The 27415-nt window shown below is 43.8% G+C and overlaps 1 protein-coding gene across 1 annotated transcript in view; it reads left to right on the top strand.

The window, feature by feature from the left end:
* Positions 1–27415, top strand: part of SEMA5B (semaphorin 5B) — a 134206-nt gene that overhangs the window by 7581 nt on the left and 99210 nt on the right. The window contains exons 2-3 of the mRNA XM_065637691.1: positions 8941–9040; positions 24190–24235. Of these exons, the coding sequence (XP_065493763.1) occupies positions 8941–9040; positions 24190–24235 (146 nt within the window). The remainder of the gene's footprint in view (positions 1–8940; positions 9041–24189; positions 24236–27415) is intronic.

The following is a 27415-nucleotide window of genomic DNA, read 5'->3' as shown; positions in this document are numbered from 1 at the left end:
CACTTAATATGTACTTACCTTGAAGTCAATGGGATTGTGTACTTGAAACCAAGCGTAAGCTTATGTGCTGAGCTAGGCCACAGTCAAAGTGCACAGCACTGAACCATCAAGTCTGTAATTAGGAATCCCAGCATATCATATTGTTTCTAGTGAGTTCTGCTACCATAGGTCCAGCTGGCCAAGTTGTTCCTCTAACGTGGCTGAATGAAGTGGTTATGAAACCTAACATGTTCCTGGGTTTAGTACCAGATTAGCTGGATGGAAGTCTGTGATCTGCAGTACACACTAGACTGGGTTTGAGGTTTTCTTGATCACTTCTAGCCTTGGGAGGTGCAGATAAAATCCTGAAGAAACTCCTGTGCTTTGACTTAAAAAGCTCTGACTTCATAGATCATCCATTCTTTCCTTTTTATAACATTGGATGATATTTAGAATGTGTTTTAATGGAAGTGCTTGAGCTGCAAAATTCAGATTAGTGTTTTATACATGGAGATTGCTGTTTTACAACACATTAATAAAAGAGGTGGAGGTCATGGGTGAAATGTGGTCTTTGATAAACCTTTTCTATTATTAGCCACCTTCCAATTTAAAAATACTGGTGCTTATGAGAACAGATTCATTTCAAAAGTCTTTCAGGATGTTACAGCCTCTGCTCCAGTTCATTGGTGTAACTGACTCATGGTGGGACCTTTGTCCACAGGAGTCCTTATAGGCCTGGCTGGCTAAAAAGTACAAGCTGTGTGTTTGACTTGGGGTCTCCAGTTCAGTTTCTGGTGAGCCAGTGAAGAGGGTCAACTTATTTTTCAGATGTTCATCAAAGTCAGATGCATCTGCTTCTGTGGCAGGTCTGGGTACCTGCAGGTGAAACTCACAGAGAGTTCAGCCATGATTTCTCTGCTCCCTCCTGCATTCTCACTAGTGAAACCAGTTGTCCTGGATCTTCCACTGTCTCTGCTGGCACAAGTGGCTGGTGTAGGCAAATAACTGTAAGAATAATAATAAAAAAAAAATGACTCCAAATAGGGATGGTTGAACAATGAGAAAGGAGTGTTTTTTCCATCAGACTGCAGTGGCTATAGGAGCCAAGATGCAGCTTACTTTCGTGTCTGAAAAAAGGGATTATACTGATCAGGATGTCATAGGAAGCTGCAAGTGATGCATGAGCATTCCTCAGCGAGGGAGATTGCGTGACAGCTGCAGGGCTTGTCTCAGTAAACAGTGGATCCCAATACTTAAACACTCTGCAACGTCCTTAAGAAAACAAGCAAGCTCTGGGTTTGCCAGCTGTGTGTGGCACTGCTCAGCCGCGTTTCAGAAGGTGGTAGTGGGGCACAGAGCTATGGCTGTGTGACACCGTGCAGTGCCATGTGGGGTAGCTGGCAAGATCTTGGAGGAGGGTTGTTGAGGAGGGGAGGCAGCGTTAGGGGAGCGCTTGCCCCAGTGGGTAGCCTGCTGAGGAAACAGTCCTGTGCTGTGTAGACACACACCTTTGGTCCTGTCAATCTCAAGCGTGGCAAATGGAACTCATGGACGTGCACCTGTACGCTACACTCTTGCAGCACTGTGTCATCTCCTCTTGCCCTTGATCGGCCATTGCCAGTGAGGATCTGTTGTACTGTATGTTGAGTCACCATCTCTGGAGGTATTTAAAAGATGTGTAGATGTAGCACTTAGGGACATGGTTCAGTGGTGGATTTGGCAGTGTTAGGTTTATGGTTGGACTCGATAATCTGAAAGGTCTTTTCCAAACTTTATGATTCTATGATTCTATGGTTCTGTGTTAGTTGGAGTTTGAGATCCTGTGAGGGTCTAAGCAACAGGAGCCGTGCTGAAGAGGGAAGAGTGTCTCTCATGTTACATGACTTCTTTCCCAGTCCCCCAGCCTGAGACCTCGGGACTCATCGAGTGGAAGCCTCTTGGATCTTCCCTGGGGCAGGTCTTGATTTAGCTTCTGCCTGTGCAGGCATGTGCAGGTAGGAACCCAAGTGAAACAGAGAATGGGCCAAGACTGACCTCTCTGATGGAGCAGAAATGCTGGAAAACTATAGAAATGTGCAGTATTGGGAATGTGACTCACAGTCCTTTGTTCTCCTTCCTTGAGGGAGCCTCAGGACAACTTAACAGTACACTGTCCCATACTGGGAGTGAGAGCTAGTTCGTGCTTATTGTCTGGTGTTTTCTTCGTCTGGGATTGAATCTCTCGGTTCTTCCCCATAGACTGGTGTGTTTTGCCAGCTGCTCCACATTAATAATAAAAAAGTAAATAAGCAGTCATAATTGTACTTTTGCAAAAATTACATTTGGACTAAGTTCTTTTTTCTCCACACTGAAACAATTTAGCAACACTTGTTTTGAAGAAATGATTAAAATTTATGAAACAGTGTCAAGATGCTTGGTATGCATCAGCAACAGTTAGTGCCTCCTGTGCATCGCATGCTTTACAGATAATGAGGCCTTGATGCACTGGCCTGTATCCCTAAACTTATTTAACAGTTGGAAGCCCTGAGACACTAAATAGTTTCATGATTTGCCCAAGACACAGAGGACTCCAGTGTCATTGCCATTGGGTGCTTGGGACCACATTGCCTACATCTCCAGATGTAATTTCTCTCTTGGGATGGATGAAGCTCAGCAAGATTAGTTCAAGGAGGAGCCGTAGACAGTGAGGGGAGAGGCGCAAAATCATCTAGATTTGACATAACCTTAAATGATAACATGTCTAGGTTACTATGATTATTATGATTCTTGTGACTCTTTGAAGGTACGACCTGAGTCTTTGGTTCCTTGTTTGATGTTTGTGTTGTGGGGAGTTTTTGTGGTTTTCGTTTGTTTGTTTTGACAAGGGTGGTAAAGAGCAGAGCCTTTTCTTCTGTCTCCTTCCCTTCCTTGGTAGCTGAGAGATGGCACTGTTCCCTCTTTCATGATAACAAGAGAGAAAAAGTCTTATTCTTCCTTCTTCCAGTTATCTCCTATCCCCATGTTCTTGGACAGGCTGGAGAGGGACATTAGCAACTCTTTCGGTTCTTGGATCTCATTGAAAGGGGATGGCTTACTGCAAGCAGCTATTGCAGTGACTCTCAGGACACTCATGGCTTGGCTCATTGTTTCTGTCATCTGAGGAGGAGTTTTGTAGTTGGCCAAGATGGGAAGAATTGATTGAGTGTGCAGGAAACGAGGTAGAAACATGGCTGTAAGGTGAAGACTGCTAGAAAAGAAAGCGGGAGGGGGAGGGGAGGTGAATGTGGGGTCAGAGGGGTAAACCGAGTGAAACTATGAAAATGATACAGCTGGAAGAACGTCTGAGTTGGATTTGGGCACTGAGAGGAGAAAGAAGAAAACTGCTGGTTCGGCCCATTTTATAGAAAGAGGTGTACTCTGCCAACAGCCTTCTGAGTCCTCACAACTGTGAGTGGCGATGAAAGATTTAAGAAGAACTTCATTAAGATTTAATGAAGTTAGAAATTGCAGCAGTTGGGATAGGACATATTTAATGTACAATTAAAGATTTCAATGGATCGGGTTAAAGAAAGAGAGAATACCAGTAATGAGGTGGAGGTGGTAATGGGAAGACAAGACAGCAGGGTGATATGTATGTGTAGGAGGACTTCTGGGGTAAAGCCAACTTGAGTTTTTAGGCCTCATGAGTAAAGTCGAGCTCTGAGTGCTGACACATTTGTTTGCTCAGCGTTGCCCGCACAGCAGATTTCTCCTTCCCCTAATAGATTTACTGAATTGTGGAGTGGTTTTGTGTTGTGGAGGCTACTTTTGCATCTCGGCATGGGGTAGGAGTGAAAGTTATTTTCCAATGACTAACCTGTGGTGTGACCTACAACAGAGAGCTAAAATTTAAAATGAGGCTGATATTAAAAAATGATTAATTGTCAGTCTAATAAAGATAACACTGTAAGTAGGCTTTAGCTTCTGTACATCCTTGGACATGTCCATGCTTACTGCATTTGAGAAGAAAGGTAGTAGCATGGGTAGTGATTAGCCTTCTGATATTTGGCTACAGCCTTCTTTGCTTTGTCTGTGATGGGTTCTGGTCAGTGGCCCACACAGAAGGGAAGCTGTGGCCTCAGACTTAGCAGGCAATTGTCTACTTCATGAAAAATGCTCTAAATACTGGAGTGATTGAAGCAGAGGATGGTCTGAGATGGTATTAATAGGTCTGATTCTGGAAAGGGGACATTTCATCAGTCTATACCAAGAAGACAGCCTGAAACATTACCTTGTGTTACAAAGTGTTTTGCATCTCTTGGTCATTGTTGGGATCCAGCACTGAGAGTCCTCCAGGCTATTGGGTGGCCTAGAAAAGATTTAAGTGGTTGAGTACTTGCAAACTGGAGTATCTATCAGTCGCTAAACACAGTTTGCTCTGTGCCAGGGCTGAAGCAAACCAAAAGGAGAGTAGATTTTACAGTTCAGAAGTCGTGGCTGTCATCTGTGCCTCCCCATGAATGGTTAATTACTCATCCACAGTAATTAAACATGCCATGAACTAGTAGGCTGAGTTAAGAGAACTTCTTAGAGACCCGAACAAGGGAATAAGGGAAGCACTCAATGTGTCGCCAAGTTAACACTGCACAAAAGTAGGTTTGAATATCTGCAGAACAGGTATTTATTTATTCCCATTGAGTTTGGCAGGCCCCCAGTGCTACATGTATGCTCTACTTCATTGCACAAGCCTTTACTGTTGAATCAGCTTATTTTACAGGGACTTTGTGTAATGTATGTGGTTTAGGTTGTATTTTCTGGAATTGGGTCCCTAAAGCTTCCTTCTTGTTCCCTATTTTCCTCCCTTAAGGTCTTTTTACGGAATCTTTGAACATACCCTTGTTTTGAACAAAAAAAAATATTGGTCCTGTTTAGTTTAGCTGCTTTTGCTCCAGACTAGGAAACCCACTCTGAGAATTACTCTGGAAGAGATGTCTTTGGATAACACAGCAGTTAGCCGTGCTCTGTGCACTTAGCGATAGCTTTGCACTTTCAAAGCACGGGCATTTAACCTCTCTGCTCTTGCGTGGTGTGTGCTGGCTGCACAAAGCTGTTCCAGCCTGCTGGAGATGGGGCTGCCAGTGGGCTCGAGTGAGCCGAAGCAGTAAATGATGTCCCTCGGACAGAGAAGTCTCAGCTCAGTGTTTACACACTTCTTTCCTCCAAAACACACAGGGTAAGGGTGAGGTGGGGAGCAGCTGTTTTTGAGGAGATGAAGGCTCAAGTATTACCAGGTTTACCACGTCTTTAGAAGCTGATCCAAACCCCATCAAGCTCAGTGGAAAACTGCCAATGATTTGAAGGGCCTCTGGATCAGGGCCTTAAACCTGGCTCCTGCCATTTGGCACATCGTCCTTTGTGCAGCTGAGTAATCCTCCTCGCAGCCCTGTGCTCTCAGGAAGCTGGTGCAGAGCAGCGTGCAGGCTGCAGGGACCACCCTCCGAAATGACAGAGGGCCTCTTTTCACCTTGTCTCGTGCATGCACAAAAGCCTGAGCACAGCTGTGTTGGCAGACTTACATTTCCTGCGAAGCTTTGCTGCCTCTGCAGCTGGTTACCTGAACCACCTTGAGCCGTGGAGGGACTTGCAGAGCTTTAGAGGCTCTGAATCAAATGTCTGGCGATGGACGGTGTTGGAAACTATTAAACTTTTGTTCATTGGTCCTCATGTGGAGGAAGTGAGAGCATGGATCTTTAACCCCCTGGAAAAGATTAGAGATGAGAAGCACAAAGGAGGCCTTGATGAACATTTTGCCCCTAAGCCATGTGATTCCTTTCTTTCCGGCTCCTGCTGCCGACATGCAAAGCCAGGGCCTCGGTTTCTACTTTTTCATACTGTTTTTAAACAGATACTTTTGCAAATGTAAACATGCCCCAGCACTGAAGGTTTCCAGCCAAATTAAAGACTCAGCACTGGAAAAATCAGCCTTCTGAGAAAGGTCAAATACAAAGAAATGCTGAAGTTCATTGGGTCCATATGTGTAAACTTCAGCTAATATGGGATAGACCCAGGGCAGCACTTACCTTGGAGAACTGAACTAGTTTCAAAATGAAAGGCTGGAACTGTCCTTAGGGATGACTGTGGTCTGAGCAGTAGATCTGAATGTGTCGAATGAAAAAAGACCCATGTCCTGACTCTTGCTTGCATTTCCATTCCGCTTTATCCTTTCCCTCTTAACAAGAAGAAAGAAGGTTGGGAAGGAAAATGTGCTGTTTGGCATTAATTCTGGCAACTCACATTTAGACATTCTTAGTTGGGACCGTGCTGGGTTTAATAATCTCCAACTACATGCTTATAAAAGCTTAATTTTGCTATGAGGATGCATGCCTTGCAGCCTTTAATTTAATAACTGGGAAGGGTTTCTTTCGAAGTTGTACCACCTGCAGTAGTAATAGAAATCAAGACACTGCCTGTTATTTCTTGGGCTTGATTGACATTTCAGCCAACATGGAAAGATTCAAGCCACCTACTGCCTTTAATTTTTTTTTTTTTTTTAACCTGTAATTTATCAGAGCTTGCCATTAAAAGGAAGAACTGATGAGTGGAGCTTCTGCTTAGAGCAGCAGATGAAGAAATATTCTTCCTGCCACTGCACTGTAATAGTGGTTTAGTTAGTAGGAAAGAGTCAGTAGGAGAGAAGGTAAAATGACAAGAGAAATTATGGCCTAAAAGCAGGATTCTTAAAAGGTATCATCATTATATAGCAATCCCCTAATCCCACCCCCATCAGCCAACAGAAGTGCCAGGAGATCTGCAACACATGTCAGCCAGCTAACTTGCCTGAAAGGTGTTATTGTTGCTGGTTCTGCCGCTTGGCTCAGAAATGTCTCTGCAGCTACAGAGCTACAGGAAAAGAAGACAGCCCCATTAGGTAGGAGAATGCCAGGGGTGAAACTGCAGTGCCTCCCTGGTGCTGGTACCTCATTAAGGGTCCCAGAGGAGTGTAGGAGGTGGACATGCTTGAAGGTTAGATGGGCTGAGTTATTCCTTAACTCATGCCTTTTCATTGAAGGGCAGGGGAGGGACATGTGTTGTGTGTGGTTCCACAGTGTGACAGGAATGCTGAGAAGGGCTGGAAGCCTCCAGTTCCTGGTGACAGGGTTTTTAGATTGACAGGGTAGAGGACTCATTGTTAGAGAGGTCCTGGCAGTGTCCAGTTAGGTGAGGCCTGATGGTGTCCAGCTCCATAGTGGGGGAACTTAGGAGGCATTAGAAAACATGGTGGTGTTCAGGGCAGAAGCAGAAGCTCCATGACAAGGTTGTGCTTTGGAAAGGGAGGCAGGACAAGTAGAATATAAGGACTTTTATATGTTTTTTCTTAAGGTTTTGATAACTGAAGGGCTTGATTAGGTTTCGCCCATCCCTGGAGGGAGAAGTGACTTGAAATTGCTCAACAACTACCCCTACGTCAAAGGTTTTAAACTGTTGCACTTCTGTAACCCTACAAAGGTGCCAAAGACCTAAATGAGATTCCTCATCAGCATTGTCATCTCACCCCTGGGGAAAGGAGAACTAATGCCTTCAACAAAACACTCAAACCTGACGGCCTTCAGTGAGACTTCTCAGTTTGTCATTGGGAATATAAAAGGACAGTGGAGCACAATTTTTGAGAGCTCTTTTGAACCCGTCTGGACTGCGTCGTTATTGTTATGAGTCATCAGGTCATTGGCCTGTGTATTGGTATCCTGTTGGCTTGAGGCCAGAGTATATTACCTTTCATGTTGAGCCTCCTGGATCTCCAACGTCCAGTCCTTGAATGCAGCAGGTTACTTGTCAACAGGTCACAGAGGGATTACAGATGTACTGACTTGCTGTCATTTGCGCCTTGCTCCCTCAGATACTTGGTATTCTCCATGTATTTAACAGCCAGAGCAGTTAACAGTTGGAATAAATTCCCAGGAGAATTCTTCACTGTAAAGCTGGATGGCCTTCTGGAAGACACATATTCATCTATCCTGTTACTTTGTGCAGTAAAGGTGTAAAGTGGGAGGCTGAAATTCTGTGATCTGTGAGACATACAAGGTGAAAGCTGCTAACTGTTGAAAGCTGGGATTGTGTGAATGCCTTAGCATCATGCCTGAGAGTACTCTAAAAATAATAATTTGGCTTTTTTTAAAAAAACAGGTGTATTTTTTATTGCATCAGGACTATCTGCCCTAGATCTCTCAATAGATATTGTGTTAATAGATGTAGCTTCTGGAAGAACTTTGTCTCCAAGAGCATAGTGTAGCCAATTCTATTGCTTTTCATTTAACCTGTGTGATTGTAGTTTGGACAATTGCCCAGAGTGGCAAATCCAAGCTCGTTGATAGAGCCAGTCTCAAGCTTGTGCAATTTCTCAGCCACAAAAATGCTGTGATGACCCCCCACATCTAAATTAAGGAAAGATTTAACTGACAAGGATCCCAGATGTTAGGTAAAGTGAAACCTAGAAGAGAACCTGAACTCTGAAAGAGAAGGTTAAACTTGTCCTTGGAGCAGCCAGGTCTTGAGTACAGGTCACCTCTATGCTAACTTGGTTTTTAGTTGACCCCACCGTCCCTTTCTGGAGGGCAGCAGTTTCCCTTTGCTTGACACGGGAGGGAAGGCTGTGGAGGTGTCACGGCAGGCAGTCCTGCGCCTTTATACCGCTTAACCCTGGTGCTGGAGATGGTTCCCCTGCTTTAACAGAAGCAAAATCGAGCTGCTGTTGTCTCTGAAACCAATGCTGACACTCCATCCTGGATGTGAAAATAACTGCTGAGACAGCCCTGTGTTTATGTGGGTTGTTTTTTTTTTTTTGCATGTTCTGTGGAGAATCAGAATAAATAGAAACCCTTTAAATAGATTATTAATTAGCCTTCCCCTGACAGATAACTCGGTAGGAAATCCATTAGTGGATGTCCAGGTGAACTCTCTTCTTCTAGAGCAGCTTTATTGTTTCCTGCTTTCTCATTTTTGTTGCAGATCTGAAGCCCTGGGTGTCGAATTTCACCTATCCAGGTGTGCAGGACTTTTCTCAGCTTGCACTGGATGCCAACAGGAACCAGCTCATTGTGGGAGCAAGGTAAAGATAATCTTTTAATTAGTCCAGAGTTGCCACTCAAGCTCTTTCCCTTCAGGTTCTGGCTTCAGAGTAGAGTGTGTTTCCATCTTACGTGGCCCATCTCCCCCTCAGAAAGAAAGATATAATTCACGTAGAGGGATTTAAACTCCTAGTATAATTGCAAAGAAGAGAAAATTGCTGGAATTAAAAAAAAAACACAACACACCAAAAAACAAAACCAAACCCACAACAAAAAACCAATCAAAACGACTGGTTAATGAAGCAGACTGCTGGCATCTCCCTTGGTATTGTGAATGTTATAAGAGTTATAGGAAGTTATTCTGCACCATTCCTCTGCCAGCACAGAATTTGACTTTACAGTTTACTTGCCATGGCCAGACTTGCCCTCTGTACCAGGTTCATGTACTCACCTTTGTATAAGTCATAGTCAGACTTTGACAATGTAAATGACTGCTTTCCTCTCTCTTCTTTTAGAATTCACTCCACAGCCTGTTTGCTTCATCTTGCTGATATAGCCAGATCCTCACCTAAACCGTTTCGGTGCAACTCTGTTGTTCTGGCCCATTGTATATAATTAGAATATATTTTCCTTTCTTTTTAAACATTATTTTTGTTTAGAATATCATAAGAAAAGGGTGGAAACACACAAGGTGAGCATAGGCAAGCTCTAACAAATTTAGAGCTGCATTTGTAATAGGGAAAAGAGCTATGGTTCAGTGAAATAATATACGTCAGGAGGGGTTGAATCATGAGTCCCAGCAGCAACTATTTTTATTGCATAGTAAACAGATAAGACAACCCAAAAAGAAAAGACGAAGCATGCTCTAACAAAACAGTTTAAGTATAACATTTAGAATCAGATAACATTGTGGTAGCAGTCTGTGCTATTAATGAAAATGAAGGAAAAGACTGCTTTCTTTCCGGGATATTCAGCATTGGAGGACAGGGATGTGAGGAGCAGAGCTGGAAGAACTCATGATATGAAAAAGAGAAAAGAGCAAGATATGTAGCAGAGGGAGATTTTTTTTGCTCTGAAGAGGCAACTGAAGTGTGATTTAATATGCATTTTTTGTGTATTTGTGCAGCAAATAATAACACTTAAATTCCTGTAGCTGTTCAAATTGCCAGAGGCCCTCCTGCTTTTCATACAGAAACATTTCACTTTTCAAGCCATGGCTTTACCTGTGCTGGAATCTTCAACCAGCAATTATTAATATTTATTACTTGAGAACGGCATTGCTTTGGGGATGGCTGTGAACAGCGCCTTCTGCCAGGCATTGCACAGACACAGGCACGTCGCTCTGAGGAATTTACGGTTTACATAATTCAGCTGCACGGCAGGTTTCCCCCGTGCAGCCGCTGCCAACGCCAACACGCTTCCCCCTGCTCAAACCCCAGCAACACGTCCTGGAGGGAGCCACAAGAGCTTGTACGAGTGTGGTTAGACACGAGGCTACAATATCACTATAAACAGGGGAATGACAGCAAATTTTATTACCTGCTGGAAGTACAGTATAGTATATTGCCTCATGAGGAGGCAGTGACAAGTATTTACAGAATTTACTTGGAGAAGTCAGTTTTCATGAAGCACTACCCACCTGACTGGGAGACTGAAAGTTTAGTTGGTGCCACACGGCTCTGCCAAGCAATTCTTGGTAGAGTTAATGGAGATGTAATTTCCCAGGGTGGTTTTTGGTTGTAGGCTTGGTGTGGGGAAAGTGGGGAGTGCTGAGCCCTTTCCCTCTTCCCCATCTCGTTTCCACCCTGTGTGAGGTGACAGGGAGAGGTGCATGAATGTGGAGTGTGGATGGGGCCCTCGGTGCTGCTCAGCTCCGGGTGTGCTGAGCTCCCGGGGCTGTGCCAGAGAAATGGGAACGGGAAGTAAAATCTTTTCTGTTCCTTCCCTGATAAATCCACACCTTGTTCTGGACTATTTTTAGGGGTGATTTTTTGAGTCATTAGTTGCTCATGCACCATCTGCTTGAATTTGCAAATGAAACAATACCTCAAAGAGATAGGAGCTGTCTCTATCCATCTCTACAGGGTGTAATTTATGAAACCTAAATTTAAATGTTAACCATGTTTAAATGTGCTACTGTAGATCATATTAGTAGTAATGCCAGCTATTCTGGGGTTGTGGAAGGAGTTTGGGATCAGGGTGGAGTTTATAAGTACTCCCGCTTCTCAATTTCCTGGTTAACATCATTCTCTTAGATGATAGCACTATAAATTATTTCAGACTAGTTCTTTCTGTCTCTATTTAAAAGCAGTATGACCTCACCACAGCATCTCTTTGGCTTAGTTCGTCCTGTGTTTCAAAGCTTCCCAGAAAATGCTTCCTAGAAGAAAAGAAGATCCTGGGGCTCATGAGGGTTTTTGGTTTCAGGAATTGGACACAGCATGGCTGAAAATGTAAAAGGTATTGAGGGCATGCCGCGCAGACAGGGAGCTGGAATAACGCGAGCCTCAGATTTTTAAGCTTTATCCTTATCTGAGAGCCCTCCCCAAATGACTGTACTGAGTGCAAACCAGAGGAGTTTGATAACTCCACTGCACCAAGCACCTGCCAAGGCAAAATCCCAGAAACAAAAGAATTAGTTTCAAAAGCCCACCATGGTTTCTAAGCAACATATTTACTTGTCATATCATTTGTAAAATCCAAACACTTGCAAGTAAAGGATATGAATAGTTTAGAATATTGTAAATCTCACACTACTCATATTATGAGCCACATTTCATTAAGCATAAAAACACACATTTCAAAAATTCATAACCTTCATTTTGACTCATAGGTTGCATGTTTTGTTTTTGCTTTAAATGTAATGTTAGTATTTTAATGTACTGTTTTTCTTCTATGAATGAGTGATTGTTTTGAAATATTTGCTGCTTTTTTCAGCTCTTGAGCACATGTGATTACTATTTGAGCTTATTTTAATGGGAGGAAAAACAATTTTCTAGACCTCATTATTACTGAGAAAAAACTTGAAAATATGATCTGAACAGCTCAAAAAAAAGACACGTAAATCCTCCCATGCATTAAAAAATGATTATTATGGTAACTTGAATCCTGCTTTTTCTGTGCTAGCTATCAGCAGTGCCATTTCTGTCCAATTGTCCTGCTTTTTTGGAAAACACTTTCTTCTTTTCATCAAGAATAAGCCTTGAATTTTTCAGACCTGAGAAGCCTTCCAAGTCAAAGCCAATAAAGCAGCTGAAATGGAAACTGATTGCAGCCTCGACTATGTAGAAACCTCCATCCCTCTCTAATAGCATGATCTGGAATACTTATTGTCTTTACTTTCAATCTCTTTCCCATTATTAGATTTCAAATTTAACTCTGCTACACAGCATTCCTAGTGAGCAGTTTGCTTTTATTAACTGAGGGTCTATTTGCTCTACCTAAACATCTGAAATCAAAGAGTAATGGTGAGGAAATGGGTGGCAGTTTCTCACAGATTAGTGTCACATAATGAGCTATAGTTTTGAATTATAGACACAAGTTGTACATATGCCGCCACGGCAGAAGAGCCACAGAGGAGATTATTCTGGTACCAGAACAAAGGCTAGGAGAGTGGGACACTGCTCTTTTGTCAGTAATACAGCTGGTGAATGGGCTGGGAAGAACAGCTTGAATGAGCTGCTGTATAACAAACGGTTTAACAAAGGAGATGAGCTGAATTTCCTAACTCGATGGGCAAGCAAAAGACACCTGTGTTAAAAAGCGGTGACTTAAAAGATGCAACTGTTTGAATTGATGGTATCTGCTTGCTGTAGCTCAAGGTCATGTCCAGATGCTGTCAGAAAGCACAAAGAGCAGCAGCCTGCCTGGCGCAGCAATGTGCCCGTGCTGTGAGAATGGGGATGCTGAAGGTGATGGTAGTGGGGCAAGAGGAAGCCTCCATCCCCATTCCTGCAGGATGTCCCAGCTCCCAACTCTCCAACGTCCTTCTTTTGCCCTTTCCCCTCCTTCCTTCTCTTCCAGCAGAGACATGCTGGCCTTCTCCCATCCCCACAGCCGTGATTTCACCCGCATGTTGGAGAAGCAGAGCTCTGCTGTCTCACCTGTGCTGCAGGCAGGGTGCCCAGTCCCCGAGGAGGGTGGATTTTGCAGAGGAGGTACAATGTGTAGCTGTGACATCCCACCTTCTTGAGGAGACATACTCCTTGAGACTGTCTCTTTACTGGCTCGACAGAGACAGAGGCCAGTAAAGAAATGATGATATGAAAGACCCTGCTTGGACTCAAGCCAAAAAGCATGCTTCACAAGATCTTCCTGGTGCGGAGAACACAAAAGGTTTAAAGGATGATGGTTGAGACACCATGTGACAATCTGGCATGACAGCAAGCTGAAGGAAAACAGCTTGGACAACAGGAGGATGGTACCCAAACAAATGGCTGCACAGAGAGTGGCTGGGAAGCCCAACGGGAAACATTTGACTTTTCCCAGAAGGAAACGGTGGGGGTGTCAGCTCGGGGCGGTGGCCTGCTGGGGCTGCAGATGTGATAGGCATGGCCACGAGGGTTGGCTGTTTGCAGTGAATGGAGGCGTTACTGTAGAAAACCAGCCAGAAAACGTCACCAGAAGTCCTTGTAGTTCTGCCTGCCAAGGGGGCTGCCAGCTCCATCCAGAGATGGGAAAGGATCGTCTCCCATGGCTGTCGCACAGGGAACTGCAGTTCAGGAGCCCTTGTCACGAATAGTCATTACCAAGAGGAGCCTGGAGGTAGAGGGCAGTGAGCAAAGGCTGCATGAAAGGACTCAAAACTGGCAAGTAAAGTGCACGTCATTCTGGGTTGCCAGCCTTCTCTGCAATAAATGTGAAACTACAAAGCTGCTGGTGATTCAAGTCTGGATGCTTTGATGGGAGTGATTTTCAAACTAGATTTAGAGCTGAACCGAATGTGCCTGTTAATGCCAAGTAGGTGGGTTCAAGAAAGGAGATATGGTTAGTTTGGGGAGCAGGGAAGGTGCTATATGAACCAACAAAGGTTGTTTTAGGGGGAGCACAACAGCCTGGGCGCACCCCTTCCTGGCTATTACTGCTTCTGGCTGTGTAGTGTTAAAACATCTCTGGATCATGCAGGCTTAGCTGAAGAGTGAATGGAGTGACTGATGTCTCAAAAGAGTTGCTTCAAGTTGCAGCTTGCAGAAATATGGCAAATTGTAAATATACTCTAGGACCCTCAACCAGCAGGTTTGGCACCCTGAGTTTATTGAAAGTCTCCGGTGTATGATAGATTAGTCTGTCAGACACCAGGTTGCATGCAGGTTTCTGGCTGAACATGGGCTCTTTCTTGCCTGCTTGGCAGAAAGCTCCAGAGCACTGCAGTAAAACTCTCAAAACCTGTGCTGCTTGGAAAATATCACTGTTACCCTTGGGCACCTTCAATCTGGACTGCCACTGAACCCTGAACAGAATAAGTCTCAACAGATTATGTTGCCTGGGCAAAAAGCATTTTGCAAAACAGAAAATTCGACGGCAGAAGTTGAGTCAAAGCTGACCCACAGATTTAAAGTATCAGTGTTGGGTCCAAACTCTGTCAAGAACACTTTCTGTTGCCAAACGACCAGGGTCCCTCACCAACGTTTATCCTCAGAGGGCTTCTGTGAGGCAGGAAAGCACTAATAATTTCACACTATAGATGGGAATCAGAGGCACAGAGGGATTAAAAGCAAGCCTGCCCTGTATAAAGGCTGTGATGCTGAGACACGAGTTTATAGTAGATCTATAGCTACTCCTGCAGTGGGACTATGCTGTCTGAAGGTACCAGGCAAAGTCGGCAGAACTTCAGAGGCCTCTGCACTTGGCTAATGTGGACATAGCCAAAGCTCTTCTATGGACTCACAGAAAACCTGTGGCAGAGGTGGGATTTGGACCCTTTACTGTTGTGTTTCCACTTGGTAGTTTAATCATGTGCCCTCAGCCTTGCATCTGCAAAGATGTAACTCTTCAAAATGCTCATGAAAGTGTGTGAGTCCCACACACTTACACTGTGACAGTTTCAGCATGGCTGAAAAAGTCTAGTTTTATGCAGCATGGAGACACTAACATGCAAACGAGTTAACATTGCCCACAAGCACATGGGCATAGCCAAAGGTTAAATAGTCCACAGACTCATGCTGTTATGAGCCAGGAATGACATGCCATTTGTCCCTGACTACAGGATTTGATTCAGTACTTTTCTGAGACAAAATGACCGAGCTGAGTTACTGCCATTTCTGATGGCTCACATTTGTATCGCACTGTCTTACGCCAGCTTTACCCCCTACTAACTCGCTTTTGGCTGAGAAATTACCTTGCCAGCTGAGGTATTAATGAGGACGTGAGTGAGCAAAGAGCATGATAATGTTTTTTATTATATTCAGATCGTAGGAGGGTAGCTGAAAGCCCTGCTGCAGAAAAACCTAGAAAAACAAATACCACCCTTTCTCACAGTGATTTTTCCTATCAGACGAAAGAATGCTCTAATTAAAGTTGCATCCTTGTATTGGAGACTGGAGAGGGGCAGATAACATGGTGATGTGAGGAAAAGAGGGAGAATCAGTCTCTGAAATTAACAGAAACTCTTGAAGGGCCATTGGTGTTTTTTAAAGAAGCTGCCTGACCTGCATGGTAAAGAATATGGTGAGGTGAGAAAGCTGTAATTAGACATTGCAGCTAGTTAAATCCATAATTGGGAGTGCACAGTTTCTTTACAGAGGGAACAAAAGTGTGGGGTTTAATTTTTCTGGTTGAGCCTGGGATAGTTCAGAGGGAGATTTTCCTTTCTGATACTGTGCCAGGTGAGGTCAGCTCAGCCCTTGTGTAAGTGTGGAGGGGTGAAGCCCCACCGAGGTGTCTGGCTCTTACCTATAGAATTTGCTTTCCCCTGCTGGTCTGCAAGGAGTCTGAATTTGCCTTACCACAAATCTGTGCTGTCCCTGACTTGTACTCTTGGAGAGGAGGAGAAGAGGTGTGGGCAGGAAAGGACAGAAGGAGAACTTTTGTAATTGTGGGATTCTGAGAACTTTGGAGCCTGCCTGAAATTTTGTCAAAGTGGAATTTTTTTTCCTTAGTTAAAATTTGTGCATGTGCTCGAGCACAGAATGCAAATTTTCATTAACTCAGAAGAAATAAATCAAATAAAATACTATGCTGCAGCACTGTCAGGTTGCTGGGCCAGACCAGTGCACAGCAGAAGCCACAGCTGTAGGAGAGCAAAGAAACAGCTGTACCCCAGATGTTGTATGTGCAGAAGAGGGTGAGGCAATGGCAGTCTCTGGTCTGTCATCTTTGTTGGCAGAGAAAACAGTCGGTCCTTCAAATTGCCTGCAAGGCAGCACCATCTACCTCTCTGCAAATGAACTCGTGGTGGTCCATGCGCTTTTGGCAGTGGTTGGAGGAATGGGGCTCTTGGCTGACTCACGGCCAGTGCCCGCGCAGCCGGGGCTGTGTGAAAGGTAATCCCGGTGCAGTGCAGGCTGATGAGAATCATCCTTGCACAGCAAATTGCAGGCCTGACTGGAAAAATATCTCGTATTCCAGATAAAATGAAAATTGGTGATACCCTATCAGAAAAGCAGCCACCCATGAGAGGCTCACTTGCTTTAGTGACACACTGAGAATAATTAAGTTTGAAGGTTGTGTTTCAGAGAGTGGGGTGTCAGCAAACACAAGGTCAGGATATTTTGGCAAAAGCCTTGGAGGCTTGGACCTAATGTGTTTTACAGCATCACAGGATGGGGCTGCAGAGCAGTTTCCTTTTGCATTACTGAAAATACTCTCTCTTGCTCTGGTTCAGTTGGTGATATGTCAGTTTTATATGGCAGGGCTCACCACAGTGACTTGCATATCACTTTATATCCAGATGTTTAGGTGCTAAGCCTACTGTTCTGTGCCACTGCAGAGGTATAAAAACCACAGCAAAGAGAAGGGATTGGTTGGCAATAACTTAAACTCAGCAGCCAACTCTCAGTATTTGCATACAAGTCATGTTGAACTCATCCAGAGTTTGAGGAAAGCCTGACAGAACTGAGCATGTTTATCAGCCTAAGTAGGCAGGTGGGGGCCACTGCCAGAGAATATTTGAACAATAATCAGTGCATCAGAACAAGAGGAATTTTACAGTTTGGCTTATGAAAGCACAACTAAAAGTGCTGGGCAAATAGGAGATCAAAGGTGCCCATTCGGCTTGGGGCCATATCAAGGTGCTGTAAGTGCTCTGTGACTCTGCCAGCTGGATGAGCGGGGGAGAGAAGAGCTGTCAGTCGCATGTCAACAGACACTTGAGGTGGCATGTGGGATAATATGTGATGGTCTGAGAGATGGACTCACTCTTCCAGGGAAACAGGAACAAACCCACACATGAGTTTTGAAAATTTGGCTCACTTTCCATCTCTGAGGTTTTGCAGAAACTCATCTAGTGAAACAGAGGGAGGGAAATGTAACCAAAAAAAAAAAAAAAGGAAATTGGCTGGCAATTTATAAATATGTTCAAACAATATTACAAAAAAAGTCCCATTCCCTGTTCTCTGAAGTGTGTACATATGGCTTCCCTCCAGAAAACAGCTGGTTCAAGGTGTCTAGTGGCATGGCGAACACTGTCACCCCCAAGGAGGTGGGATCACATTGGAGCGAGCCTGTACCTGTCCTGCCCTGGGCAGAGAGAAGGGCCAGAGACACCAGCGCCAGCTTGCTGCTCCTCTTCCAAGCTGATGGAAGAGGAGACATGGCTGTCTGTCCAAGGGCTGATCCCCATCTTACTTGTCCCTCCCATGGCAACAGCTGTCCGTCTAGATTTCTGAATATTGGTATTCTGAATATTCTGAATATTGGTCCAGGGTGTCACAGCCATGCTGTTGTCCTGCATGCTCTGCAGCTATGAGCATCTGCCTCTTTTGACTCTTCCTAGAGCTGGCCCTGAGTGTACAGCATCGAGTCCGAGCAGATCTGTGCCGTGCACCCTGTGCCATTAAAGCTGATGGCAGCTCTCTTCCATTCACTGGAGTATAGAGGATTTGATTTTCATCCTTGTTTCCACTGAGAAATACTGAATGGGCCTCGGTGACAAACAGAAATGATAGTTGAGGCCCTGGCTTAATTTGGAAGCTGCTTCATCAGAATGATATGCTGCTTGCATGAGGAGCCTCTTTTAAGAGGATGCTCCTCTAGCTCTGGCTGGATTTATCACTGAGAAATGTTGCTTTGGGGAAAGCAATTGCTCATACAGCAACTACGTCATATTACTGTATGCCATTTAGTATGGTTCTCTGTTGAACGTCTATTGATTTTTAAGGAAGAATGATGTCCCAAACAAGTTTTTCTTCAATAGAAACAAAATTACTGGTGAACAAGGATCCAACTTGTAAGAGAGATGCTGGCTTTCCACCTTTTCTCCAGCATGTGTGTGCCAGGCCTTTCAAATGATTCACTGGAGCAGCATTTGCAAACCGATCGTCACATCACACTCCAGAGCAGACATGTAATTAACTTCTTCTGAGAGCAAAGGCCAAAATCATCCTTCAGGAGCTGGGTTGCTTGGGATGGTTGGCTGGTTCAGAAATGTGGATAACCATCTGAAAAGTTCAGCCACAGCTAGACCTGCTTAGAGGCACTGTGTGTTAATCTAGCATGAGATTTGGTAGCCAAGAGCCCTGGGGTTTGATCTCGATTCTATCACTGACATGCTGTGTGCTTTGGAGAAGGTCATTTAAACTTTCTCTGGCTCATTTTCTCCATTACAATAAGGGGGGAATGATACTAACCAGCTCCCAGGGAGTCATGAAGCATGACTAAGCTGTGTTTGTCATGTACTGTGGAAGTAAAAAGTATATCTGAGGCCGCCAGGAGCAGATAGGAAGAGCTGACAGGAGTTGCTGGCTCCTAGCCTGAGGCTCAACCCCAGCACGTGGCTTCCAGAAGTGCCAGAAGGGAGCATTACGTTTGTCATATGCATAATTCCGTGTCTTGTTTAGCATTGCCCAAAGGACCCTGTTCTGTTAATTATTTTTCTTATTATCTACGCTGTCACAGTTTGAGTCCCTCTTGCAGACCTGGTTCCTGATTGCAGCACAAGTGCAGTGAAAACCTTCTCAGAGCACCACCAGGCTCCCTGAACCTCCAGTACTTCACCTGGGCTGTGCTGGATGCCTGTTTCAGTGCAATAATAGTCCCCAAAAGGGAAGAGCGATTCTTCACTTGGTTCTCTTCAGCTTTCCCTAAACATGATCAGACATTATTATCAGCTTCTGTTGGCTTTGTTTCTACTTGCAGGTTAATTGTCTGTGTACAGAGGGGGCTTGAGATAGCTTGCCCTGTCACAAGGAAGGGGTGAGCTTTGCACGTCTGATATAAGGTGCAGAAAAGTAGCAATATGGGAGTAGGTGTACGTGTCTTGTGGGGACACAGACCAGCTGAGATAAGGCAGCGTATTGTTGGTATCTGTGAAAGTCCCGAGAGGTTCTGGTGGTGGTCGGCATCAGGGATCTCATGGTTCCTGATTTGCTGGCAGAGGTTGTTCTGAAGCACAGAGAGGTTATTTTACCTGCTTGGTGCGTGTGGAGGGGGATAGAGGTGGAAATGTGAACAAACCTTGCTCATCTAAATGGAAGAAATAATCTAAAGCTAGAATAGCCTTTCATTTACACGTGTTCATTCCATCGACTGCAGGGATGTTCCTCCTGATCTACCACAGCAGAAATTGAAAGCGTGCACTCTTAATTAGAAGAAAGCAACTTTTAATCAGCCAGCACAGTGCTGACAGATGTAGTGCCTTAAAAGAGGCTCTGAAAAAGAGGCCTGAACGAATGTCTGCAGCATGTTGCAACCCTCATAATTTCAGTACAACTAAGAGAAAGGGCCGCACCTTTTATTCAAGCATTCTTGTTATGCGGCTTCCCATTGGAAAGGCTTAATTTGTCTTGTATCTCTGTTGCTCAGTGGCATCATAGACAAAGTACTTTGCCTTCTCTGTGAACTGTTTCAAGGCCAGGCAATGTGTGATCAAGTGCATGGGCATCGTGTTACGAAGTTCATCCAAGGTGCGCTTGGCTATATGAAATAAACACTTAATAAGCAGCTTTGACTTGGGAATGTCATGGCAAGCAGATTTAAGTGGATATATTCCTCCACCCTTCCTTGCAACACATCTCAGCTGCTCTCCTGCTGTTCTGGTACGTATGCCTTGTGGTACCAGGCACAGTGAGCACTTAATCGTTTTACAGGGCAGCCAAATACAAATTATGAAGCCAATTAACAAATACTTTCATCTACAGGATTTATACTGCGGCTTGGCTCTGTCCATACGCAGACTAGCAGAGAGAGAGAGCCCAGTTCAGGAAAGTAATTCAGCATCTACCCAATTTCCATGAGTGTAAGTGGCACTTCAGCACAGGGTTACATGCTGTGGTGCCCCAGCTTTGGGGGCAAGTTATTCACCTAACCAGGGCATAGACTAATGGACCAGGAGGTCAGCTCTTGGTTGTGCTGCAGATATGCCTGTGATGTTGGCTAGATTGCTTACTCTGTGCTTTAAATTTAAATGAGAATGAGGTCTCTTTTTCACTCTTTTGTATATATTTAGATGGTGAATTCTTCAAAACCAGGTTGTATAGAGCAGGAAGGTCTTTACAGCAGCTAACTTCACATATCTGAGCTGGGAGATAATATAACCCTGCAATCAGAGGTGACAGAGAAGGTCCACCCTCAGGTTGTTCAAATAGGCATCTGCTGTGAGTCAGTCTCCAGAGGAGCCACCATCAACTCATCCTGTGTCTTAACATGACCAAACCACGGTCTTGGCCGAGAATTCAGGGTATGACTGTTTAACATGGGCATTTTCAGAAACACACTTATGTTCATGAATAGTAAAGTTAGTAGTGATAATAATTAGCAGTTTGAGACACCTTTTAATGTATATAATACCATTTGCGTCAGAGTACTTAGGAGGAGTGTAGTCGCTTGCTTGGGAGATGGCTGAAATGCAGCGAACTCTGGGATGAAACAAGGCTTGTGTTTTAATACTGCGGAGTGACGTTGCATGACTTTTTAGGACAGAAAGTGAATAAGAAGGTTGTCCTATCCCTTCACGTTCATGCACCAGCTTTTTATACAGGAGAAGGAGCTTATTAGAATAGTTGGTTGCACCAGGCAATCACTCTTCTAGCCTAGTCCAGATGGGTTTAATTTAAGAGAGAAAAGAATTAGCCAGCATTCACTTACAAGACAAAATGGGAAGGAAAAAAGAAAAAAAAAAAAAGGCGGCACCTCATCCATTCATGCAGAGATCTCAGTGTTCTCATATATTTCTTAAACCTACTCTTTCAGCTGCTTTAAATTATAGGTCAGCAAGGTATTAAACAGACATAACTTCAAACACAAGCGGAAGAAAGGACACAAATGGGGCAGTTTTAGGTACAATAAACCATGACTGTCATTCGGAGATTTTGCTCATTCTCAGACTGAAATTGCAGTTAAAATGCAATTGATAAAAATGGCACTGTCTTATTCAGCAGGTCCTTCCCCTTGGCTTTTTACTCCTGGTACAGCTTTACAGAAGTCTGGTTAAAAGAGCATGTTATTAATTAAGGATTAGTCGGTTCTAGCTGGGCAGGCCAACCAGAGTCTGGAGGAGTCTCCAATAGCCTGGTCTGCCTACTGGTGTTTGTATTGCTGCTGATGAGATGTGAGAAGGATCAAATAAGCAAAAAGAAGCTGCCAGTGGCTGTGCAAACACCAGGTGAGGCAAGCTGATGAAAAATGCAGGCAAACCCCCCTTTCTGTAAGAAAGCCACAAGGTCAGACATAAAGAGCTGAGGTTAGTATGAAGGCTTTGGAAGATCATTGTGCTACTCACGTTAGTACTACGTTCCTGCCTGGTTTAGTTATTAGACACCTGAGATCTCACTGCTAATGCTTTGTCCAGGTGGTACACAGCCGTCACTGAGAGGACAGAGACTGGCTTTATTTAAATGGACACTCTTCCCATTTGCATCTCTTTGGGCTGAGTGCAACGAAAATCATGTCTTCTAGATATGTCTCTTCCATTAAAGATATTTTGGTTGAATTTGCTCTGCAGTGCTATCAGAGAAAAAACCCTAATATTAAAATTTATTACTCAGTCAAACTGTCCAGCTTTTTACAAGACTAAAACAAGGAGCTGAAATCTGCATTATAAGGCTTCCAAAATCAATGCATTTAAATAGCATGCTTAACAACAGGATAGCAACTTCAAGTCCCTAGCTATGAGATTTTCTCCTTAGGGTGTTGTAAGATCGGAGGCCGGGGACATGCTTAACTTCTCCAGGAGAAGGCTTATTCTACAATATCTCATGTCCTAGAATTGCATTAATATTTTGGTGAGAGTAGCATGTGCTTTTCTAAGGGAGCTGAGTCAAATCAGTCACTGGATGAGAATTTACTTCCAGTTTGAAATTTTAGCTGCATGTAAGCTTAGTGCCTCTGGTCTGCTGCATGTACCCGCAGGACATATTTAACTCTGTAGCTGATGCTAAAGAGTTAATAACAAATGACTTGGGAAAGTATGCAGCCCTTTGAGACAGAATAGGGTTTCAGACCTTGCGGAGGAACTGCTGTATCTCCAGTGACAGGACCAGGAGAGAAGATGGACATGTTGTATGTGTACATACTTCTCTTCATACTTACATGAGGTATTTTGTTCAGATATTGCTGATGGGTTTCATTCTTCTCCAGGTAACCACTCTCAGTATAGAATAGGATGGTGCAAATCAGAGCTACAGCAACTGAAGATTGGAAACAGGAGTGTGAATTCTTGAGTTCCCCATCATCCTTATTCCCATTCTTCTTTATTGACAGTCAGCAGAAGTTGAGACCTTTCTGATTTATTTATAGAACTGGGACAAAATATACAGGCAACTCTATGATTATGACCTAGGCGATACACAAGAGAGAGATAACAGAAGAAGGAAAAATTCCTCAAGCCTTGTACTGGTCATTGTGGCCCAATATGAATTTCTCATATGTTGAAGTTTGAATTACTTTCTTTGCTTGGACAGAGTGTGCTGCTGACTACATACCCTAAACAAGGCTCTTCAGAAGAGTCCTTGGGACCTTTTCATCACTATAGGAGCTTTCCCGTGACTTCTCTGGCTTCACTGACCTAAAACTGGAACTTGCATTTCTACTAGGTAGGGGAATGTCTGTATACTGGCACTTCTAGAGCAGATGATGCTATATGATCAAAGCTGCACTTTCTACAATTCAAATAGAGCCACCTCTGAAAACACAGTTCACCTGCTATAACATAAACATGTCTTCTCTGGGAGTTTGTGGTGACAAGGACGTTGGAAAAGGATCACAGCTCTTTAGACCCCCTGACAGATGGGATGCAAAAATCTGAAGCAGCCAAAACCCTCAAGCACACAATCAAGGCCGTATGGCTTAATATATCACTTGATTCCTGGTAATTGCATTGTCTTAGCAAGCAAAAATGTGAGGAAAATCCTGTTAACCAAGCTTCTCTAATAGATGTTTATGCAAATATGTGTTCCCTCCTATTTGTGATGGGATGTGAACATGCAGAAGGAGGGTTACAGGAGCTCAGCTGATGTGTGGTTTCCCATGCTACAGTGACTTCTGTCAGGAATTCCCTTGCTTTGCCTGTGGAGATGTGATGACAGGAGGATTGGGAGTATCTGCATTCACTGTCTTGATTTCCCTGCTGGTTTTCTGTGCAGGGAGGTTCTACTGAGAAGTATCAGTCCTCTTCTCCTTTTCCACAGAGTCCACAAGGACAGGCTTGGGAGGAACATACTATAGGACTCAGCTCTGCTCCAGCTGGCTTTTGTCCAACCCCAGTTTTCTCAGAATGCAGAGAAAAACATGAGTGCAGCCCATACAGGACTTAACTAAAGCCCTTTGAGGGTTTGCAGTCAGTCTCTGTGTTCCTGGGATTTAATTGTGGTTCTTCATTGTGGATTCTGGAATATTTTACTCCAGACCTGCTCAGAACTTTATTACGAGGTTCATTAAGACACCAATGAACGAGGGGCATATAACTGTTTTTGCATTCTATGGAGAGGAGTCCAAGAAAATCTTGTTTGCAGAAATGAATGACCCAAGCCTATGACTTGCTTTTCCCTTCCTTCTTTGATAGCCTAACAGTTTGTAATTTTTCTGCTTGTTCATGCAGGAACTACCTCTTCAGACTTAGTCTACACAACGTTTCTCTGATTCAGGTATGTTCACTTTTTACTCTCTTGTTTTATTTGACCTGCTAATGAATGTTCTGTAATATTTGATGTATATTTTCAAAAGGCTGTATAGTGTAAATTTGCCCAGAGTGATGGAGCAGTGAGAAGCAAAGTCAGAAGCAGATGCTTATTCCCACTCCAATGATAATTCTGCGGGAAGGGCTTTTCTACACTTGTCCATTTGGACAACACTGTCTGCTCTTGATTCTGGAGTGTTTGTGTGGAAACAGGATCTGCCAAAAATATGGTATGTTAAGGAACAAAGCAGGTAGTGTGGCTGATACAGGCTTAGACACAACAATCAAGAGAAATCCTTGGCTTTTGTTAGAGGAGATGTCAGCAACATGTAGGAGAAGCTTTTACTATTCTTGTCCATCCTCATTTTTAGCTGTTGTTGGCCTTTGTGAACATGGATTGCTGAGGAGCTGTGTTTTGCTGAATGCATTACTATAACCAAGATTGGACTTACAAGCATTGAAGAGGCAAAATGGGTTGAAAAATGTATGTTACCCATGGCAGAATGAAGGCAAAGCAGCTGAAGTTTGAAAGGGCTGGCAAATATCCAGCAGTATTAGGACTTTCCTCCCACTGCACTGACTCTGGAATTGAAAGATGCAGCAAAAATCGTTAGTGAAAACCACAACTGCTTATCTCTCAACAAATAAATACCTATGCTCTGGGATATTTACCATCTTCTACAGCAGCTAGAGTACCGAAGATGTATCCAGCATTTTTCAGATGGATTGAAGTGCCTTCCTCCTATACCTGACCACCAAAGAAGCCATTAGAGCAGTATTGCCGGGCATTCCGATGTGCACAAGCCTTTTGCTGTTAGTAATAGTTACAAGTACAGCTGGAGAGAAGAAAAGATGTTTAATGGTTGTAGAGTGCATTGAATCTTCCTTTAAAATGAAAACAAAGTCCGGAGTTACCAATGACAACAATAGCGGATCCGATACTCCCCTTTGGCAGTAGTTTCCCCTTGCGGAGCCATTCTGGCATGGCTGGAAAGCTTCCAGCGAGCACACGGGAGAGGGAAGTCTCCACAGTTCTGGGAGGTGTCATACCTTCTAAATGCCTGTTATCACCCCGCCCCACACAGCGTCTTGTGCTTGTCAGACGAGGGATCCCCTGCCATGAAACCCAATTGTGAATCTCCCTCACACACTTGTGAAGCTGGGCTTGGCTTGGGCCCTTTTCAGTGCCGCGAGTTTCCTTTCCTACACTGCAAAACATGGGAAGTCTCCTTCTATGGCACTGGAGGATGCTGTGGGATCTCCGGTTAACATAATGAGCTTAGTCTGCTTCTGCTTTCTGGGTGTATCCGGTCACTTTGCCAAGACTTTTTGCATGACAAAGAGAGCATGGAATTATGTTGACACACGTGTTGGGAATGATGGAAGCGATTGTTTCCCGACCTAATGGTTGCCTAAGTAGCTGCTTGGCTCGTCGCCATAAAGCACATGATGCAGCTTAGAGGCACCCCTTCCACCTTCCCTTCTCCATGCATCATTTTAAGTATCAGATCAGAAAGCAAGACAAGAAATGCAAGGAATTTGCAGTTAGTTCTATAGGGGCTGCAGTTTAAGAAGTAATTGCAATGCTAATTTGGGTTGGTTTGTGTCTGCTCTTTGCTTGTAAAATACAGTGTGGATCTTGTCAGGCCTGATCTGGGGATACTTTTTCATCTTGAAATTGTGGTCTGATTTATTTCTGCTCGTGAGACTTACTCTTCAGGTTGCCAGCGGTGCTAAATCTGCTTCAAGGTGCAGGATTGTGTTGACAGATGTCTGTTCCCTTGCATTTGTACTTCCATGAGGTGATGGCAAGAACATGAGGAGCACAGTCTGCAGAGACAGCAGGATACCTTGGTTGTGGGGCAAGGCCCAGCAGTGTGAGGGATATACCTCTCTACAGGAGGCTTAGGTCAAGTGTAAAGCTGTTTTTCACTGAGTGTTCCTGTGCAATCAGCTATACCCCTAGGCTGCACTGTCCTTGGGGAGAAAAGACACATTTCAGCCCCACAGCTGTCATGGAGAGGAGAGGTCAGGGTGTTCCTCTGAAGGAGATGACTCCTAATTGTCTTGCCAGCAAGGGTGGCAGCAGCTTCTCACAGGAGCAATATCCCCACGCCATTGCTTGCTAGCACAGCAGATTCGGTACTTTAGTCTCTCATTCTGTAATGGGTAGATTTACTAGCTCACTCTACCTAATGTGTGTTTTCCTTGACAGTTATCTGTTCTTTAACTAGAAAATGAATATTTCCTGCTATTGAGCAGGCCATAATGTTTTTTCATCACAGCATTACTTTATTCACTGCTTTCCAATGGGAATAAATTCTTCTTTTCCTGGATTATAATCTCCTTTATGAATATTGTGTGTCACAATATTGTGTTAACCATGTTGTTACTCTCTAATTTTAGAAAGCTTTTCAGCTCCCAGACCTTTTAAAGATTGCACTCTTTCCTTCTTCCTGTAGAATGACTGTAGAGGCCTTTCATTTAAAAAATCAAAATCAACTATTATGAGCAAGAGAGGACTAGTGAGTGGAGTGGGGCAGAAACTGAAGCAGAACAAGCTCCTTTCCTGCTCTGCAGAACAAAATGTCTCAGCTTCTCTGAGATATTTCCCTCCTCTCTCTTTGTCTTGGAAAAGTGTTTCAGAAATTCCATTTGGGACCTGAGAAACCTTTCATCAAATGAGTTTCAGTTGCATGAGAAACTTTGGTGCTGGTGGTGCTGGTTATTTTTTTTGTGAGAAACATTTTTGGCTGAATGTCAATATTCAGAAGAAAATTGAGGCCAAGATATTTTGAGGATCACTTGTGATTTTTTCTACCTGTCTTTCTTGCCAAAATTGAGCCACATTGTTCAAGAATTTCTGAAAATCAGCATCTTGAGATGCCCCAGGTGGGGTATGCAGAAGCACCTGTTAATTTTGGAAGCTTCAGCATGTAGCACTCAAATTCTTGCAGCAGTCAAGAAACATAACTTTAAAGTGGATACTATTCCCAAAGTCTTTTGGCAGCTTTTTAAAACAAAATCCCTGAAACATGTTTCATCTCCATCTTTAAATGTCCTTTTGTATGCGTTGTAAGCTCTAAGAATTAGAGAATTTATAGAACACGTTTTTAAAATGATGTACACTTTGGAGCACATGCTTAAT

Source organism: Caloenas nicobarica, chromosome 6 (assembly GCF_036013445.1).
Source record: "Caloenas nicobarica isolate bCalNic1 chromosome 6, bCalNic1.hap1, whole genome shotgun sequence".
In the NCBI taxonomy this organism is placed as follows: domain Eukaryota; kingdom Metazoa; phylum Chordata; class Aves; order Columbiformes; family Columbidae; genus Caloenas; species Caloenas nicobarica.
This window is presented reverse-complemented; position numbering and strand designations above follow the sequence as displayed.